The 18,171-nt window shown below is 50.5% G+C and overlaps 5 protein-coding genes across 5 annotated transcripts, besides 3 other annotated features; all 5 read right to left on the bottom strand.

Moving 5' to 3' along the window:
* Positions 1–17,006: part of a sequence feature (sequence corresponds to BAC RPCI93-1J15) that runs on past the window's edge.
* Positions 736–777: a microsatellite.
* Tb927.3.1200 (hypothetical protein, conserved) lies at positions 1,174–3,495 on the bottom strand (the record flags this gene model as incomplete). The annotated part of the gene is made up of 1 exon (XM_838621.1): positions 1,174–3,495. One exon carries the CDS (start codon positions 3,493–3,495, stop codon positions 1,174–1,176), a length of 2,322 nt encoding a protein of 773 aa, XP_843714.1.
* On the bottom strand, positions 4,262–11,245 carry Tb927.3.1190 (hypothetical protein, conserved; the record flags this gene model as incomplete). The annotated part of the gene is made up of 1 exon (XM_838620.1): positions 4,262–11,245. One exon carries the CDS (start codon positions 11,243–11,245, stop codon positions 4,262–4,264), a length of 6,984 nt encoding a protein of 2,327 aa, XP_843713.1.
* Tb927.3.1180 (hypothetical protein, conserved) lies at positions 12,167–14,662 on the bottom strand (the record flags this gene model as incomplete). The annotated part of the gene is made up of 1 exon (XM_838619.1): positions 12,167–14,662. One exon carries the CDS (start codon positions 14,660–14,662, stop codon positions 12,167–12,169), a length of 2,496 nt encoding a protein of 831 aa, XP_843712.1.
* Tb927.3.1170 (hypothetical protein, conserved) lies at positions 15,667–16,860 on the bottom strand (the record flags this gene model as incomplete). The annotated part of the gene is made up of 1 exon (XM_838618.1): positions 15,667–16,860. One exon carries the CDS (start codon positions 16,858–16,860, stop codon positions 15,667–15,669), a length of 1,194 nt encoding a protein of 397 aa, XP_843711.1.
* Positions 17,007–18,171: part of a sequence feature (sequence corresponds to BAC RPCI93-27F10) that runs on past the window's edge.
* Positions 17,156–17,899, bottom strand: Tb927.3.1160 (hypothetical protein, conserved; the record flags this gene model as incomplete). The annotated part of the gene is made up of 1 exon (XM_838617.1): positions 17,156–17,899. One exon carries the CDS (start codon positions 17,897–17,899, stop codon positions 17,156–17,158), a length of 744 nt encoding a protein of 247 aa, XP_843710.1.

Here is an 18,171-nt window from a genome sequence, read left to right as displayed (position 1 = left end):
CTTACCGCCGGTGTTTTTTTGTCATCCTTTAGTGGGTTGCGAACTTGTAAATGATCATGCCCCTCTTGTTCAAGGAGTGCGTCTATATGGATGACTCGTGGAACGCATACCCCACAACGCCCGTCCTCACAGCATAGTCCAATTTTATCTTAAAATCTGAGAAATGTGAGAGCAACTGACGGTCACATATTGTTTTTGGACCTACTCCTTTCTTTTCAGTGCTTCTAACCTTCTGCTGAAAAGAGGCTCAGCGTGTTAAGAAGAAAAGAAAAAAAGTACATCACGTTGGTCACAACAGTGTGTGACGCACCCGGTAAATCATAGTGGCGTAAACGCACAGATACAAGCAGGCTACCCTCGGTTTCGACCCTTCTTTAACACCACAACCAAGTACGTATATGGTTGCGCTTCTCCCCGTGGGGTGCCTGCGTTTGTGCTTGTAAGAGCAAGAGAGGGGAAACCAAACTTATTTGTGCTACCTGCTCTTGCCGATTATCACATTGACTCACTCTCTCCCACAACCACCACTTCTTGTATTACATTCTAAGCAACTCTAGCCAATTGCTCTTTTTTTTTAATCATTTCTTCTTTTCTCTATAAACAAATCGTCCTCCTCCTCCCCATAAAAACGTGCTCCTGCGGTTTCAATGCCGCTCATTCCAATCATTCTCTTACCTGGCCCATTTAGCATATAGCGAAGTCGAGCAAACATAGCGAGGTATCCACCGCGAGAGAAATAACAACAAAAATGATGAAAATAATAATAATAATAGTAATGGGAAAAGAAATAAGCAAATAAAAAAGCGAAGAGTGGATGGTAAAGAGCAAAGGTAAGTTTAACAACTACGAACAAGAAAGAAAGAAAAACAAAGGAAACCACCGACAGCAGTGTGAAGGATCCCACCGCGCCGTGTCGGCTTACCGGTCACCGCAGCACTCTAACGCGCATCCAAATAAGCTGTTTTTAAGTGAAGGAGTCAACACGCAACTCCCACACATGCTCCCTTATATACCACTCCCACTTGTTACTCCTGCTTCCTCCTCCTCCTCCTCCGTAATCGATGATGATTTGGGTAATTTGGTTTCCATCGCAAAAAAGACCGCCACTCCCGCGCTCCGTGAAAGACGGTGATGACGGACTTATTTTTACTTCCTTCTCTTTTCTCTCTCTCTCTACATTCCGGCAAGGCGAAGGGCAATAACCTCAAATATGTCATACGTTATGCACCTCCTCGGCAAGCCTAACGCGCCCTGTGGGGAGCCACCCGCCGTGTGCTGACCTGATGTCGGACGCCCACTTGGTGTTTGTAGTCCTCTATTTTTTAAGCGCTGTTCCAGCGCCGGTGCACAAGGCTTACGGGATTGCAGTAAATAGGAGGATGTGGCTTTTGCAGCGGCCTCTGTAGCATTCATACGCCTCCGGGGCATTCGGGGGAACAGAGATTGAAGTAGCCGCACAATATTCGCATCGTTTTGGTGTCCATCGAACAGGGCTACATGAGCACGACAGAAGTGAAGTATTTGCTCCTGTGTCATGTAGCCTCTGTTGTTAGTGTCGTAGAGAGCAAAAACAGCCCTCCGCTGCTCTTCAGTGTAGCACGGCACTAAATCGTCCATTGACGCAACCAATTGTGCATTAGTTGCAGGTTTCAGCGTACTAAAGTGGCCCATTCCTGGGTTACGAACTTCCTCTTTGGAAGCCCGTCGTGGAGGAGGCACCTCCTTGGAAGGTGGACTCCTGTGGGCATTCGATTGGCTAGCGTTATCACCAAACGAAAGGGCCTTTGCGGACATCGCTTCCTCAGTAAATATACTGTTTTTGCTCATGTTCTTCCCATCTGGAGTTGCAGCTGTCTGTAGTTCAGGCAAACGTACGTCCATATCTGCTCCGTCCCCTCCTTTGCCAAGACCGTTACCCTTAGTTTTCACAGCGTCAGCATCCTTTTCCCCCTCCCTCCAAGCCATCGCAGACCTCCAAAGTCGAGCGTCTGAATGTGCGCTGGTGGGTCGACCGTTCTGTCCCTCCCGATGAGGGGCAAAATACTTTAATGCCACTAGCAGTTGCACGCCGAGTTCGGACAGCGTGAACTTCTCCGCACTGTGCCTAACTAGCTTGTGGTAACGCCTTTCCTGCTGACACACCTCACTTCCTCCTACTTTGATAACAATAGGGTCAAACTCCACCACCGTGGGTACCTCCGTTATATCGTCCAAATTATTGCTGTCGACCCACGTGGCGCGCAGCCGCGTCTGCACCTCACCTCTAAGGAATAACGGAAGGTCAACCGTGAGAGTGTCACGAAGTGCGCTGCTGCCGTCTGTGTCGAAGGTAGCTGGCACAGTTACCGTGTGCTTCGTAACCGGTATGCAGGGGTGCGGTATTAGGAACTCCAATCGCCAACTACCGGTTAGGGAAAGTGGAAAGAAGCCCTTCACATGTATGTTCGAGAAGACAAGGCTGCGCGGCTGGCCCTCACGCTCCCGCAACCCACCAGGGGGGCACGGATCAGATGTTGTAAAGAAACCATTTACAGAGATAGGATTTAATCCACAATGATAATTTCTGCGCGGTTCCTTCTTGCATGTTTGACTGGTGGCAACATTCGAACTCGCAAGGTGACGTGGTCCCTCAGTTGTAACGTTGGGAACGGACATAATGTGACTTGAATGTTCATTTTCCGGTTTGACTTTTGTGTCGGTTGCAGGAAGCAGCGGAAAGTTTGGCGAGGAACACGCTGAATGCGGCCGCGCAACGGCAAGTGCATCGGTGGCCGACAAGCCACTGTGTGTGGGCCTGGAACCCTTCCCCGGACCGCCACCGTCCACGAAGGATGTACTTGCTGAGAGAACAGAGGAGGCCGTAGGTGCAAGGAAGGAAGACGAGGCCTCCAGCTTGCACGAAGCATCGGACTGCATCTTCGTGTCAGAAGAAGTTGGATACAACTGCGCCTCCTGTAAGTGCCGCAGTATTCGATTCTTCCGTTCCATCTGCTCACAGTATCTAAACGTTATACGTGCAGATCCCCCACATGGTTTGAAGGGGAACCACGCGCCCGACCGCGTACATATGGCGACGCCTAATAACGCATTGCTATCAGCCTCGCGCAATCCTATACAAAACTCGTACTTGTGCGGTTGTGCAGAACCCGAGCCGCCGTCACCGTGACATGCGTCGTCGTCGATGAGAGGAAACATAATGCGAAGGGGTTCCAACCCAATAACACTGCTGGCGGAGGCCAACCGCTGATGAGTCGACGAAGCGCGCTGAAACACCGGAGACAAAGGCACGGAAGAACCACTCACTTCATCTGACATCACGGGCTGCAAAACATCTGTCGTAATGGAAGAAGTACCGACACAAACACTGGCAACTAACGACCGCGCTGACGGAAGGGGCAGGGGCCCTCGCACGTGCAGCGACGTCAGCAGCAGGCACGAGGAGACACATTGTTTCTTCTCCATTTGCTGCAAACCGTTACCGACATGCAAACTCATGGCAACCCCAGGCCCCGAACTTTGTAAAACAAACAATAGTTTTTTTTTTTAAAAGGTACTCCCCAAGCGCTGTGCGGAGCCGCTGGTCTTCGAATTCTCTCTCTCTCTGCTGCGTTGCAGACAACAGGAGTGGTGGTAACAACGATGACAAAAAGTGAAAGGGTACCTTTAGAATGATTCTGAGAAAACAAAAAAAGCAAAAGGGAAGGGTCGTAACACAGTAATGTATCTGTTGATGCTAAACTGTCTATGTTAAAAAAAAAAAGAGGAGGCCCAGTGGCCACGGTTTGTATTCCAATATCCTTTTCTTTTCCTGTGCTTCTGAACCAAGTACATTTTAGCGGGGGAGAAACAGAAAGAAAGGGGAATGGAAAAGTTAAATTGACAAATGGGGAAAAGAGTGGCAATCCCAAAGTATAATAATAGTTCAAACAATTCGGTATACATATATAATGCTACCTGTTCTGTACACACTCACACCACCGCAGGCAAAAAAAAAACAGCCTGCACAAACAACAATAGAGTGGGAATCAGCATCGCCATGCTCTTCTATTCTGCCACTGACAATGCAAAAACAGGTGAATCATGTGGCGTTCTCTTGTTTTCACTTTTTTGTTTTATTTTCTGCGTGTTTCTTATACATCAAGTCCAACTTAGTAGAAAAGTGAGTGGCCAAACCCCTGCACTCTAAAGGGGAAATTTTGTCTTTTCTCTCACGCACCGAGCAGTCCAATGCTCAATAAACAGCCGAAACAAACTGTCCAGACTAAATCTCTGTTTCACGACTGTCACCACGGAGAAAGAAACTTGAAGCCTTTGCATGGTGAGTTCCAATTAGTACATCAAATGCAGCCTCGAAGCGCATGTTAGCGTGTTCTTTAAACTCCACCAAAATTTCAAAAACTCCAGGTTGGCCACCCCTTGTGGCCGCGGGAATGATGCCTTCCATGGGGGTGATTGTGAAGCGGCTCGCATCTTCAATTACCAGCAGTTTCTCCCTATCATATGGTGTTGAACGAGGTTGCAACTCTCGCGTAACCCCTTTCCCGTCTTGGGGGGCACAGCCCTCCACACATACACCACCAACAGCAGGCGGATTATCATCTTTGATGTAACATTTCATCTCCCGTATTTTTCGCTCACGTGTGAATACATTGTGTGTCTCGTCTGCCAAGGTTAGCTGGCGAATCGCCTTCCGTGGCTCACCGGCAACACCGCTGAGACACCCAAGGGCTGGTGTCGCATTGCAACGGGCCGGCACCAAACCAATGTTAGCGGCCGTGCTTCCCACAGATAGCTTGAAGGAGAGAGGTGAGGGGTGCAAGCTCATCAACCGCAGTTTCTGAACGTACGAGGGCTGCTGACGTCCGTCATGAATCTGCTGACCAGGGAAGAACCAAAGGAATGAGGGTGAACTAGTTACAGACGGGTTCAAAAAGCTCAAGGAAAGGGGAATGCTTTGCTTAAGCTCCAATACGGGTGGTGGATGAAATGGCTTCTTACCCTCAACTGCACCACTTTGCTGCTGCTTCACGATAGCAACGTCAGCAGGGAGGTAAAGAATATTGAGCTCACCTGTGACTGTTGCACCCTCACACGCCAAGGCATCCCTCTCTGCCTTTGATTGGCTTTGATACTCGAGCACCACCTGTAACGAATCATGAGGGAACAGTTGGTACTTGTTTACAACGACACCAGTTGTGGACGCACTTCCACGAGACGTTGGCCGCTGATTTTGAGTAGGGTATTTTTCCAACACAATTTGGGTGCACCCCTTATTTGTATTTTCTTTGCTTTGACCCAGTGACACCACACGTCGTGCCTTTTGGCGCTCTTCCACACCGCACCACTTCAAACTCTCTAAAGCTTTCCGGCATATGAGAGTCTCCTCATCCTCCACTTCCAGCTGCTTGTAGTCTTTATCAGAAAATATGAGGCGGGCTTTCAACAATTTAAATGAAGGGGAAGGTATGTCCAACATAAACGCCATCACAGCACAGCTTCTATTCGTTAAAAGAACTGTTTGCGTACATCGCTGTCCGTCGACGCAGGTAGGAAAACGAACCAGGTTCTCTGATGGTTCCACAGTTAGCTGGGCCACGCCGCATAGGGCCTGTAATTCCAACTCTATGGGAACAAAGTAGCGCCTGCTGTGTTCCATCATCTCTTGCCGGCGCTTCTCAATGAATGAAAGCAACTCCATGCGCTCCCCCTCCAGAGAAGTCGAGGAACGTAATACATCATGACGTTGGGCTCGACCAGTTTCCGTCTGTCGTATTACAGCCGATGCTTCCCCCCCCTCCTCGTCGGAATCAGTGGTGTCGTCACTGAAAGCTGTGTGGTCCCCCAAAAATGAATCAGAACAAATCGGAAGAGATCTGCGTCGGGATGCTCCGCTCCGCTTCGAAAAACTAGCTACGCCCAGCTCGGGTACGATGATGGTGCTCTTTTTTATTAAACCAGGCCGTGTGATCACAGGTTGCCGCACCTTCAACACTGCAGCGGGTCGCAGAAGGCTTTTCGTCCACGCGGCGTCACCTTCACGCGCAGATTTCTTAACGACACGGTCAATAGGCCGGTATTGAGGATGTATTCGATAAAACTCATCAATGATAAAAGCATCGTTAAAAGACGTGTCAGCATATTCAGCTGTGATAATAACACCACCGAGCCACTTCCGCTCGGAACAGTTGGCTCCCACAAAGTTTGCATCCGGAGCGTATTCAATTGTCACCAACTGCGAACCCATCGCGGGTAGAAAGAACTTCTCAGGTGCGGCGGCCACCTCACCCTTTCCTTCAGATTCACGTCGGTGATCCTCCTCTGTCACAGGCCCGAGATGAAGCGTTACAGCATTGGCCTCCACATTGTCATCAACTGCAAAAACAGAGAATGTTACGTTTGTCAGAAATATTTTAAACGACACATTCACGTCTCGCGGAAGACGGTTGACGAGCCGCAGCGTGCGCTGAGAGCGCCCCACACCAGCAAGAACTGACGGCATTAAGAGAATCTCCTTGCCGTCCGATACCAACAAACCCGCAGTAGTGGAATCTAAAAGAACGGGTCTCCCACGAAGCTCTAGTGATACTGGGATGTGCACGGGAGGCATGTTACCACAGTGTACCTTGAGGGTCTCCTCGTATCGTCCGGGAAGGTTGGCAGAAAGCGTTAAGGGAAGTTTTGACTCGGCAAAAGGATTTAACGCACCAGCTGTTGGTCCACCAAAGATGGTGGCACAACCACGACCATCAAGTAAAGCCTCCTGAGCACCAACCAGCGCAGCGCGACGCTCACGCTCCCTCTGTTCTGAGCCATCCAAGTTCTTGCACCAGAAAGTCGGTTGCACGACGGCTTTTCTGCCTTTTGTGTCGTCACCATCCGCATACCCCGCTGAAAAGGGGTGCCTGCTGTCGGGACTGCCGACGAAGGTACGCCGGGAGTCACGTCTCCTGCTAGTGGTACCGTCCCTGCTTCTACCGCGATTTTTTGACGTGGCCGCTATGCTAGAAGCCGTCATTGTCATAGACTTCGAGGTTGCACGGCCCACTGTGGGACTTCGACGCATATCAACTAGAGTCTGGTTGAAGCCATACTGCGTGCAGTTGACACCGTACGTACTATGGCAGCCAGTCAAATTGGTTATACGCAAAACTACCAACTCTGACCATACAGGCTCTCCATGAGGTAGTAAAGCACGGAGATGCACAGGTGGACAGTACGGTCGTAAAACCAATTCCCCGGTCCCTCCAGCTCCGGACGCGCTTGCCATGGCGTCCAAGGCAGAAACAGAGTTTGTGACAGCATCATCAACGGCGGCACTAAAACTCTCTTTCCTGCTCTTGCGAGGAACGCAACACTTCAGAACCTCAAGCTCTATAAGGTTACGCAGAACCGACTCAATGTACGAAGATATCTCCATTTCTGGCGCTTCAGGTAAATTCAACGGCAGGATTGGGGGAGTGTACGCCATGCAGCAAGTGCCTTCCGATACCTTCGGGACGGGAATAAGATCAATCGCCACCGTAAGTTCACTGATCTTTTCGCAGCAAAGCTCTACTAGTATTTCCTGCGTAGTACGCATATTCTTAAAACTGACGACAGCCCTTTTCCCACCTCCAGCTGCAACGACACTAAATGCGCAGCGAATTGGTATTTGGACATCTACACAGCCTGCACGCACCACACCAGAGGGTGGGACCTGAACCATAATATTCGGCGGCACGTCCACGGCTTGGACAGTATACGGTATGTCAGAGGCAAACGGATTCGACACAACAAACGACTGCGTTGTCCAAGACCCATTGGGCACCACACCGTAATTGACGACGGTTTCGCGTAACACCAATGTTTGCAACTGAATATCCGCTCGCGTTTCGATTGCTATTGATCCACCATTTGGCACCACTAACTCAAAGAATGTCTGTGGCTCGGTGATATCCACAGCTTGGCGGTACACAGTAATCTCCACTGACTCACCGACACCGAGACGGAATGATTGCGGGAGAAAAACGAAGCGCGGAGGCTCGCATTTCTTTGGATCCTGTAGCTCAAAGGAAACAGGAATAGGGTTGTCGTTTGTCACAGTAAAAGACGCTTCAGACTCCCGCCCTTGCTCAATGAGTCCAAAATCCAACAAGTGAGTACTGGCAATCAGCGTCGGTCCAACACCCGTCACGCTGAGGTGGAGAGCATGAGTGCACGGGACCTCTGTTACAAGATTTAGTGGAGGTGACCCCTCAGAAGACTCCACTCCCAGCTCAAACAGCTCCGGGATGTAACAGTTTACCGACATACTGTGATGTCCAACCTCCTTCAATGTGTAGAAGAATGTGATAGGAACAGAACCTTGTGGGGGCACACGTCCTGCCCGCGGCTCAAACCTCACTTCCACAGTTTCTGGGTCATATGTGGCTGGAAAACACACACCCACTGGGCATTCCTGTGGCGTCGGGTCAAAGATGAAGTGCAGTAGCCGGTGGGAAGTGTTTCGCAACACCACGCGACGTGCGTTCTCACCGTTAATGAGGCATTCCAACCCCTCATCAAAACGATCGGGAATAAGCATGAGACGCGGAGGACTAGGATCGGCAAAAAGGTAGAATCCGCTCGCAAAGACGCCACTACACTCGCTCGATTGCGGTTTCATAATGTTCTTTAGCGCACCACACGGGTCCATGAGTCGGCGCAATTGTTCGGGCTCTGGTAAAGCAGGAACCATCCTAGAGCGAGATAAGAGCCTCAACACCCCCTTTGTTGCATCTAACTCCGCCATGCGTGAGTCATTTTGTGGGGGAAGCAACGGGGGGCCACAGCTGTCCACAGTCCTCCCTAGTTCACCCTCTATGGGAATCCTAGGAAGACCCTCAAGGAAGAGGTTGAGAACAGCAGCGAACGGCTCCACCACGGAAGGTTTTAGAGTCACCGTGAATCTAGTGTCTTGTTTTGGAAGAAACTCGCCACGACACGGCGTTATTTGCAGTTGCGCTCCAGAGGGTCCACCACCAACAGTGGCAACCTGCCAAAAGTACTCTACTGCAATTGGGCAATTGTTGCGTACAACCACCTCCTCAACTACCTCCTCCCCCAATGTGGTTTCAGGGAGGAAATACTGCGGCACACTACTGCACTCGTCCCCTTCGAATGGACTCAGTTCCATGGGTCCTATTCGCAAGAGGTCAATGTGGGGAAGGGCACTTTCCCCCCGAAGGTTAAACGTGTGTTTGGCCAAGACAGGACCGTTTCTTTCGTCCCTCACAGTAACAAACAATTGCTCTGCGTCATAGTGAGCCTCGCTCAATGGGCAAAAGCAAACAGCGATCTCCACGGTGCTACCACCGGGTATTTCGATGTCCTCCTCTAAGGGTGAAGTAATCTTGAAGCAAGAGGAACTGGTACCTAACGAAATGATGGCATCGGACCCAATGTTTTCCAGCTGGAAGTATTTGGTGAAGGAATGGAACACAAAAGTACATGGAAACTCACACGTCGTGATGTAATCCTTTTTGGAGGCCCTCGAGTTCACACGTGTTGTTCTTGACGAATCTTCTGCGGATGTGTCCGCAGCCTCCTCGCGCCGATCTGCAACCTTTTCCAACGGAACGAGGCGAAATTCAGGTTGTTGTGTATCGCATAGAACAGTCACTTCGAGAAAATGCCACTGTGCCCCCTCGCCACTTCGGATATTTAGCTCTACGCAATACCCAATCCGTAAAACCTCTGCTATCGAAGGCTCCCTGACCGTTTGGGGTTCAAACGTTATCATCACGTCAATATACTCAAAGAAGGTAACTGGCTTGTCCAATGCTGTACACAGACCTGACGACGCCGCCAGCGGCTTCCCCGCGGACGCCTTCACAATGGAATATTTTAACCACGGATGCGTGGCCGGTTGTAATCGCATGGCGAGGTGCCTCGTACAGTGGTTAGTGAAGCGCACCGTCCTAGTTGTCTTCGTCCCCGCCTTCGCCCGCAGCCGCACAGTGTCGTCTGTGGCAGAGCATCGTACAAGTTTATCCATATCACCGATTGCACTGCGCCCAGCTCCCGTGTATTTGCTTGAGTTGCAACCATCAGTGGTAGTCCCCACAGCCGCTCTCTTGGTCGCTGTCCCACCAGAAGCTACCCTGCTATCTTGACCAGCACGGGCTGGGAGTGGGGGAAATGCTAGTTGTAGTCTCTCCACACCACCACCCTTCACCTTTTTCGTCGGCCCAACGCCACTCCATGGCATTTGGCCTTCACTATTGTCGACAACCCATTTCTCCTCCATTTTTGATGCTATTGGAGGCAGCACAGTGTTGAACCACGTTGGTTCCTTCAAGTCCATCATGGGCCCCGGCTGGTGTTCTAACATCTCACATAACTGATTGGAGAGCAACATAGATGGATCTGGTTCTTCTGCGGGCGGCTGTGACTCCTTAGTGACGATACGAACTCCATGATTCTTCTCCAGTGCTACATTAATTTCCGCCATGAAGTTTATGGGATCGATGGTGAAATCACAAATTGCAGGGTAGCTTGTGCCACTCCCATAAGGCGTCTGCAGTATGGTAAGCGCTGATCGACTATCAGTAACACTAGGGGACGGAGACGATGCTGCATCATCTTGGTGCGGTGTCCTCCTCCATACATCTTCAGTAACATAATCTAAACCAGAAACTTCACTCCTCCACTGGTAATGCTTTTCCGGGGCCCCCCGAAGGATTTCACTGGGTAAGTATTCATCAACGTTGCGTGCACTAAAAAAACGCAGTTGCCGACGCGTGGCTGAACGACGAAGATCTGCCTCTTCGCGTACCTGTCGTATCTGCTGTTTTAGCGCTTGTAACATCTGCTTATATAGATCCTGCCCTCGATTCTCCGCAACATTTACTACTTTTTCTGTCTTCACGCGAACGGAAGCAGCTGTTGAACATATACTGGAAGGCTCCTTAGCTTGTCCACCAGTGGACGCCCGCGAACTCGGGCGGTCTGGCAACTTTTGCTTTGAGAACGTTGGAGATTTCCTTGGCTTGCTAGTGGTCCGTCTTTCCTGACTCCACGCGCTCCCATCATAACTCTCCCGCAAGACATCGCAACCATCGACGACTTCGCTCCGATGTTGTTGTTGCTGCTGTTGTGATGCTAGCTTCTCATCCATCTCTTCTAAATGTTCCAAGTCCTTAAGTTCATCAGCAAATAACTCAGTCCCACAAACCACCCATGAAGAATCTACAAGTGATTCCACAAGACGCTCCGGTTGGTCCATTTCCACACACTTACCTTTCGTCCTACGGTTCTGCTTTCTTTAAGTGGTGATGATGATACTGCCCTTCAGTTTCCAATAATAAGGAACTGTTTAACAAGTCTATTTTCCCTACTTGTTAAGTTTCCCGCCTATTTCCCACCGCGTGACCAACTTTTCTACAGCGGTTCTAAGAGTTTAAAAGGAATCAAGGAGGAAAAAAACATGTTAAAGACTACACACTTCAAGGTGTGTGGTGGCCATCCACTCCCCCAACCATTTACCACACGGCAGTATAAAGAAAAGGTATGGGCGGACGTTAAACAAGAAGTATGAATGGGTACACACATATATACGACAGCCGTATAGAACCGGTATGAACTCTAAGCAGTCCCCCAGTAGCCGCTAATGGCAATGCTTACGGGTGAAGGAGTCACAAAGGCGCCATCAGAGTCAGACAACACTTGGCAACGGATAACTTTGTGAATGCACGTATATATTTATAAGCACATTGAATAAACGGTGCGAGATCAGAAATGTGAAATATTTGGTCAGTCTATGAAAGTAGGCACAACCTGCACCGAACGATTTGGGGGCGGTTCATGGTTTCCAGTCGTTGGGAAGGAGAAAACTTGCAATCCCTCAACATCTACGAGCACTTCTTTGAGCATCCAATGTCAGTCACAGGTGTGTGCATACACATGTGGAGCACAGAAGGAGCGAACCCACTGGGACGAGACGCACATAGAAAAGTGAGTCACGCGGAAGGACGAACTGAGGCATGGTCAAATCTCACTGCTGCAGTGGAACAGTATACTAGAAACGAATGGGAATCGAGCGCCGCGCCCCGCTGCGCCGTAATATCCCTTGTGCGGCCACAACCTCCTATAAAATTCAATCAATCTCTGCCTTCTTCAGCATTCTAATCGCACACACACGACCAAGTTAAAGAATCAGAAAGTAATCCTCCTGTGCGCGGATCAACTCCGCCACGGTAACTTGAAACTTTTCGATACTAACCTGGAGCGCCTCTAGAGAATTCTGATCTTGCTGCGCCGTCTTCGGGTGCTTTGTGTGCTCTGCGTCATCATATTCGATGGGCGGCACCTGCCTGCAGTCACCAGTCCCGCCGGAATTGTCCAGAAAGTCAAAAGGAAAATATGCATCCAACAAGCTGGTCCCATCATCCCCTGCTGTTGTGACCTTACCAGCACGTTGGGTTCCTTCCTTACTTTCAATACCGTTAGCTTTCCCCTCGGAATCTAAAAATGGCTGCAGCTGCTCCTCCAGTTCGCACCAGGGTATGTGGAGGAAAAGCGAGTCTATGTCCTCTTGCACACGGGACCGCACCAGCGCCTCGCACCAAGCGAGACGATTACTTGCTGCATCAATGCTTGACGGTAGATGAGATGCGGCAGGGAATACAAACGTATGCTTGGGACCACAAGCTTCTAGCCGTTTGGCCGGGGTCGGAATGTGTCTGGCAATTACTGCACAATTTGTCAGCATCATTGCGGCCCAGTCCAGCGCATCCTTAGCGCGCTCGATGTGCTTCCGTGCGAGAGCTGAACGAGCTACAACAGCTTCGAACGTCCAATCGTCATGTTCAAAACTTCCACACCGCCTCTCTGCGGACAGGTGCGCGTGTCGCGACGCCGATCCAAAGGGAAGCCCTGTGTGTCGCGATATTGCAGGAAAGGCTTCAAGCGGAATGACACGGAGGCGCATCTTCCTCGGGTGTCGACGCCCAATGCACTGGTATACATGATGTCGTGGCCTCACGAGCGCAATGCTGTCAAGGAACTGCTGCAGGTCCCTCTCAGCCTTTAGTCGCTGTAGTTTCGACTTCCCGCGCGCTGCCGCCGATTGATAATCTTTGGCAAGTTTCATGTGTTGCTTGAGAGATATCTCAGTGTGCCGCAGTACATCCCCGACGGCCTCTGCAGTAACACGAGCCAAAAAAGACACACACAGCCATGTAATAAGTGGAGTGAATAAGGTTTCGCTGTCATCTGGATCACAGCGACTGGCAATCAGTTGCCTCGAGTTTTGCTGTTGTCCGCCAACATTTGTATATAGTTCGGTCTGCGGTGCGGAAAATGTTGCGTCTGCAACGCACCTCACATACTCTGTCATCATGGCTTCATCCAACTGCAGTGTATAGCGCAAGAAGAGATACTTGGATGCATAAGTTGCGGAGCTGGCGGGGTTCGGTAAATTACACGGGAACCTCCAGCCATTCATTTCTACCGCTAGTGCTAGTAGATCTATAAAGTCGAGGAAGAGTCGTCGCCGACAGAGCCGTTGAGCATGCTCGGGAAGGCGAGACCATACACGTTCTACCAAAAAAGGGGCTGCGTCTCCTATATACCCTGCGAAAAACATCTGGGAGTGTCTCGAGTCACGGTACAAAGAAACAACATTAACCTGTGAGTGCGACAGCTGCGTCAACCCCTTCACAAAGGCAACCCTACGTAGGCACCGCAGAAGCTCCAAACACTCAGTAGGGGTGTATTCGTGGTAGTGTTCCGCAGCTGCTATAGCGAGAGCAACGGCCAGTGGGGGATTCTCGACCTCAGCGGTGGCATGAGCTTTCAGCAAAAGTAGCAATGATCGTGCCGTCATACCCATGACAGGCACATGCCCTACACACTGCTGCAAACGCAATACCTCACTTACACTGGTGGCCTCACGGTTCGTTGCCTTCCAACGCAGGTTCAACGAAAGTTCCGTCGGCGATGACACAAGAGGACCTCTTGCTGCATCGAGAACAATAGAAGGGATAGTTTCAACACCACTTGAACCTAAATTTCCTCTGGGTACTAACAAGCACTTCCGCCTTCCCCGCGCACGGAATGCAGATGAGTGTGCGCCACCCCCGTCTAACTCTACGCAGTCGCTAACCGTCTGCTGCTGTTGTTGCTCATCACACGCGTACGGAAGACAGTGCTCAGTCAAACTATACAAACTAGGCGGAACCAAACTCGGAGCAAGGATGTCATCCCCACGATCCCATTGAAAGCGAAGCTCTAGGAAACGTTGTATTGTTTGGTCAAGGCTGTCCTCGCCGAACTGCTGAGGTGCAGGTTGCAACACATCCTGTCGCTTCTTTTGTGTCCGCACGTTACCCACAACGCGGCCCCAAAAGGGTGACCAGTTGCGCCTAGGATCAGTCATGAGTTTCACTGCGTCGTACGATGAAACCCGGCCACCTGGGCGCAGAGTGAACCTACTGGGTGATGGAGAGCAGCGGTATTCCGACCGAAAATAGTTTTCGAAGGGGCGTTTGGACTTTTTAATACTTTTACGGTCCACCTGGTGTCGTGCAGCGATCCCTGCATCAAGTTGTTGGTGGGAAGCGAGCGCGGGCGAAAGCCATGATACACGAGGCCGCGAAGACATTCGACAGCCCAGTAACAATCCCGTGGGGTAGCCCGGCATCGACAAACCGAGAGCGACTTTTACTCCAGCAGAAGTTATCGGCAATTAGTTGCTACTATAGTTTTTGAACCTGCTGCACAAAAGCGCCCTTTTTAACGCACTGGTATGACGAAGCAACCGCCACCCCTCAACACGAGCCCGAGGAGCTGGGCACAGGTGGTGACCCAGTGCCACGGACTAAAAATTACCTGTTAGGCTCCACCGAAGTGTACCCACACTTGACACATACGTCGGCGGTGGGAAAAGAGATAATATAAGAGGAAAAGGAAAGAAAGGTTTATTCGTGCAGAAAATCCGTTGGAAAGTTAACGCAGAGACCCCAAAGGTACGGCCCACGCAACCACATTCATACAACTCAACAAAAAGAGAGCAAGGTAATACACACGGATCCAACTAACCGCAACAGTTCACGTCAAGAAAGGAAAAAAGATTAGAGAGAAAAACACCATTAAGCGATATGCGAAGGGTTGAGGCCTCAAACGTGTCATGCGGTTAGCTACAAAGAGTTGGGTTCACCACTAATAACATACCTGCGGGAAAGGATAACACAACACAACACACCACGCCACAACATCGAAGAACTTCCATAATATATAGCGACGTACAATTGCGTGGGAGTTGGTAAACGAATGGACCCTCAACCGGCGAAGAAGCTGTACAGAATGACGCGAGAGCCCCTCACCTCCACGATTCGATAGGGGAAGCACGCCAGCATAACATGTGGTCCATCCGGAACGTGTATGTAACCGTCAAAAACACCCTGCAGACCATGCAATAAAAGGAGTGGCACTGGCCAGGCAGCGACAAGCGGCAGTTTCAAAAGACCAGTGATGCATCTAAAACTAGTACTTTTTGAAGCACGTTTTACCTTCACGAAAAAAAAAACGGCTACGAAAACAGTGATTACCTAACAACCACTTGGGCAGGTCGTCGCTACACATAATTGTAGGCGCCGCTCGGTCCCTTAGGAAGCGTCTGTCATGCAAGCCAGAGTAATTGCCGGCTCATGCGTAGTTTCCTCTTGCAGTTTGGCCAATTGGGGGGTGATCATCCTTCCAATCAGCTAGAGCCGAGTCCCGCTTCCGTTGACGCTCCTCAACTCCTTCAGGCCCAAGTAACTCATCCTCTTCTTGTTGGAGCCGCTGCGCATCTGCGTTTGCCTCCATGCGACGCTGCACATCTGCCATCTCCGCGTCGGCGAACTCTGCCAACGTCATAGTTGGATTATTCCTGTTTATCATCAACTCTTCCACGACTTTCTGACGGAAACTCTCCTGGCTTGCTATCGCGCTCATAACGGTACTGTTAATGCGGTCCACAGGAAACGGTCCTCCCGGTGCGACGAGACCACCTGGTAGGATAGTGTACGTGTGCCGACCAAGTGATAACTCTCCCCGACGCACAGCATCCAACGTACGCTGGTGGTTGTTTGCTATTTCTTGCCGCCTCTCTGGTGACAATGCCGTGAGCATTTCCAACTCGCGCGCTGACAACTGCAGGTGATGGCAAGCCTCGTAAACAGACCAACGCAACCGTGCGAGAGCGCGACCCCGGAGTGCTTCCTCCTCATCCCCGTTACTTTCAGATATTTCGTCACCGTCTTCCGCCATCAGCTCCTTCATACGTTTTCTTTTTGCTTGTAAGTACTCTACCTTATCCTCATATTGGAGTAGTACCACCTCCAGCTCACGGCGCTTCCGGGAGAGCTCCACGCGTTGTGTGCGATTGTCCGCACGAAACGTGCGATATGTGTCCAGCGTCCGTTCGTCCACCAACTCGCAGTCCTGTGCCCAACGGAAGAAAACATCATACCAGTGATGCGAACGAGAAAGGGCCTCCTCACGTGTCATTCCCGCAGCTCCAGCAACTTCATTTGTTTCGCCTGGAGTGACCGGTGCTGGAGTGGGCATAGGTCCCTGTAGGCGCTGGTAGAGATCTGCAATGATGTAAGGAGTCCATAACAATTCCAACGCGTTCGTAGAAATATCATCCAACTGTTCGTTAGGGGAAACAACACCCATCGCACCCATCATATACCATAGCTTCTCCAAATGTGGAATAAGAGAGCGTGAATTCTCATCTTGTTCGATGGACGTCTCACTCTTCAAAACGGTGTCCTTGTACCTCTGTGCTAGTCCGTTAAAGAGACTCCTTACAGTTTTGTTATCGTCAATGACTTCACTGCCATCGGTAGACATTGTATTCCTCACACTGCTATTCCCTTGATGGTAGCGTAGACACGAATCCAAGTAACTTGACAAGGGGGGAAAAATGATAAAAGTGAATGATATCAATATACCCCAACCAACGCTTAGTTCATTATATGACCGAAACCATGGGCACAAGCGCGGTTTGCCGGTTAATCGGAAGAAAAAAGGAGAAGCAGGTCAAAGCGACCAGTTACAATGCTTTCAAACTATGTGTTTGATCCATCCACACCTCACAATGTAACCCGTGTCAGAGGACATAAACACACCACTAACGCACGATGAGTTAATCCCCTGTGTAACGCGGCCCAGGGGTGTGTACTCCTCGCTTAAACGCCAGTTGCATCATGGGGTGGTCCATCATAACTTCCTGGCGATACTTCTGCAGTGGAGTTTCTTTATTTCCAGACTTCCTGCCTGCACCTTCTGCACCCGCCCCGTCATCATCAACCACCCCACCACTCATCTCCTCTTGATCCGTTTCCTCAGCAGGCCGTCCGTGTTGCCAACCCCGAACACGCCCTGCAGCAACATTAGCCCCAGTAGTGAAGTCCATTGGTTGTAGGTTCCGTAGGTTGGCAAAACGTCGGGTCCATGACTCCGCCAGTTCTTGCTTTCGCGCAACAAGTGCACACCGGCGCATGGATGTGCAAAGTGACACACGCAGTCCCGTGATGGACGTCAACGGAAGTGGCGAGGCGGAATCCTCTAGTTCACGCCATAGGGACTCTGCTCGCTCCAGCGCCTCCTCCTGCTCTGCTGGTCGACGGCTTCTCGCAAGTGTGAGCGTTAATTGACCTTCGGTGTCGATGGACTGCATCCGTGGGCACCCGTCCTGCAGCTGACTCCGTAGTCGTGTTCGCAACTGTGAAATGGAAAGAGGCATATCTCTACTGAAACTGCACAGCAACACAGCAGAAGGTGAGCAAAACAACCGGCACCGGTATTGTCGAAGCGAAGTTTTGGCGACAAACAACCCTCTTTGCGCTATTGCATTGGATTTCAATGAACGAAAGAATGGGGCAAACATCCTTACTTTCTCGGATACTACCTTAGGTAATATATAGTTGCCGCTTCGTTCGGCACCTGCAACAAACACACACAACTACGAGGGATGCCACAAGAGATCAACTAACCCGGTAGTTCAACGCAGCCAGTTTCCCCTCCACCCTCTCCTTCTTCCACTGACAGGGTCACCTAAAACTTCTGCTACATGAAGAGAATGAATTCAAGAGACCATGGAAATCCCTACCCTTGTAGACGAGCTAGCAAGTCATCATAAAGGAGAGGGAAAAAAGAGGG

The sequence above is a fragment of the Trypanosoma brucei genome, chromosome 3 (genome assembly GCF_000002445.2).
Source record: "Trypanosoma brucei brucei TREU927 chromosome 3, complete sequence".
Lineage (NCBI taxonomy): Eukaryota > Euglenozoa > Kinetoplastea > Trypanosomatida > Trypanosomatidae > Trypanosoma > Trypanosoma brucei.
The sequence above is the reverse complement of the archived record's forward strand: the minus strand, read 5'-3'. Positions and strand labels throughout refer to the sequence as shown.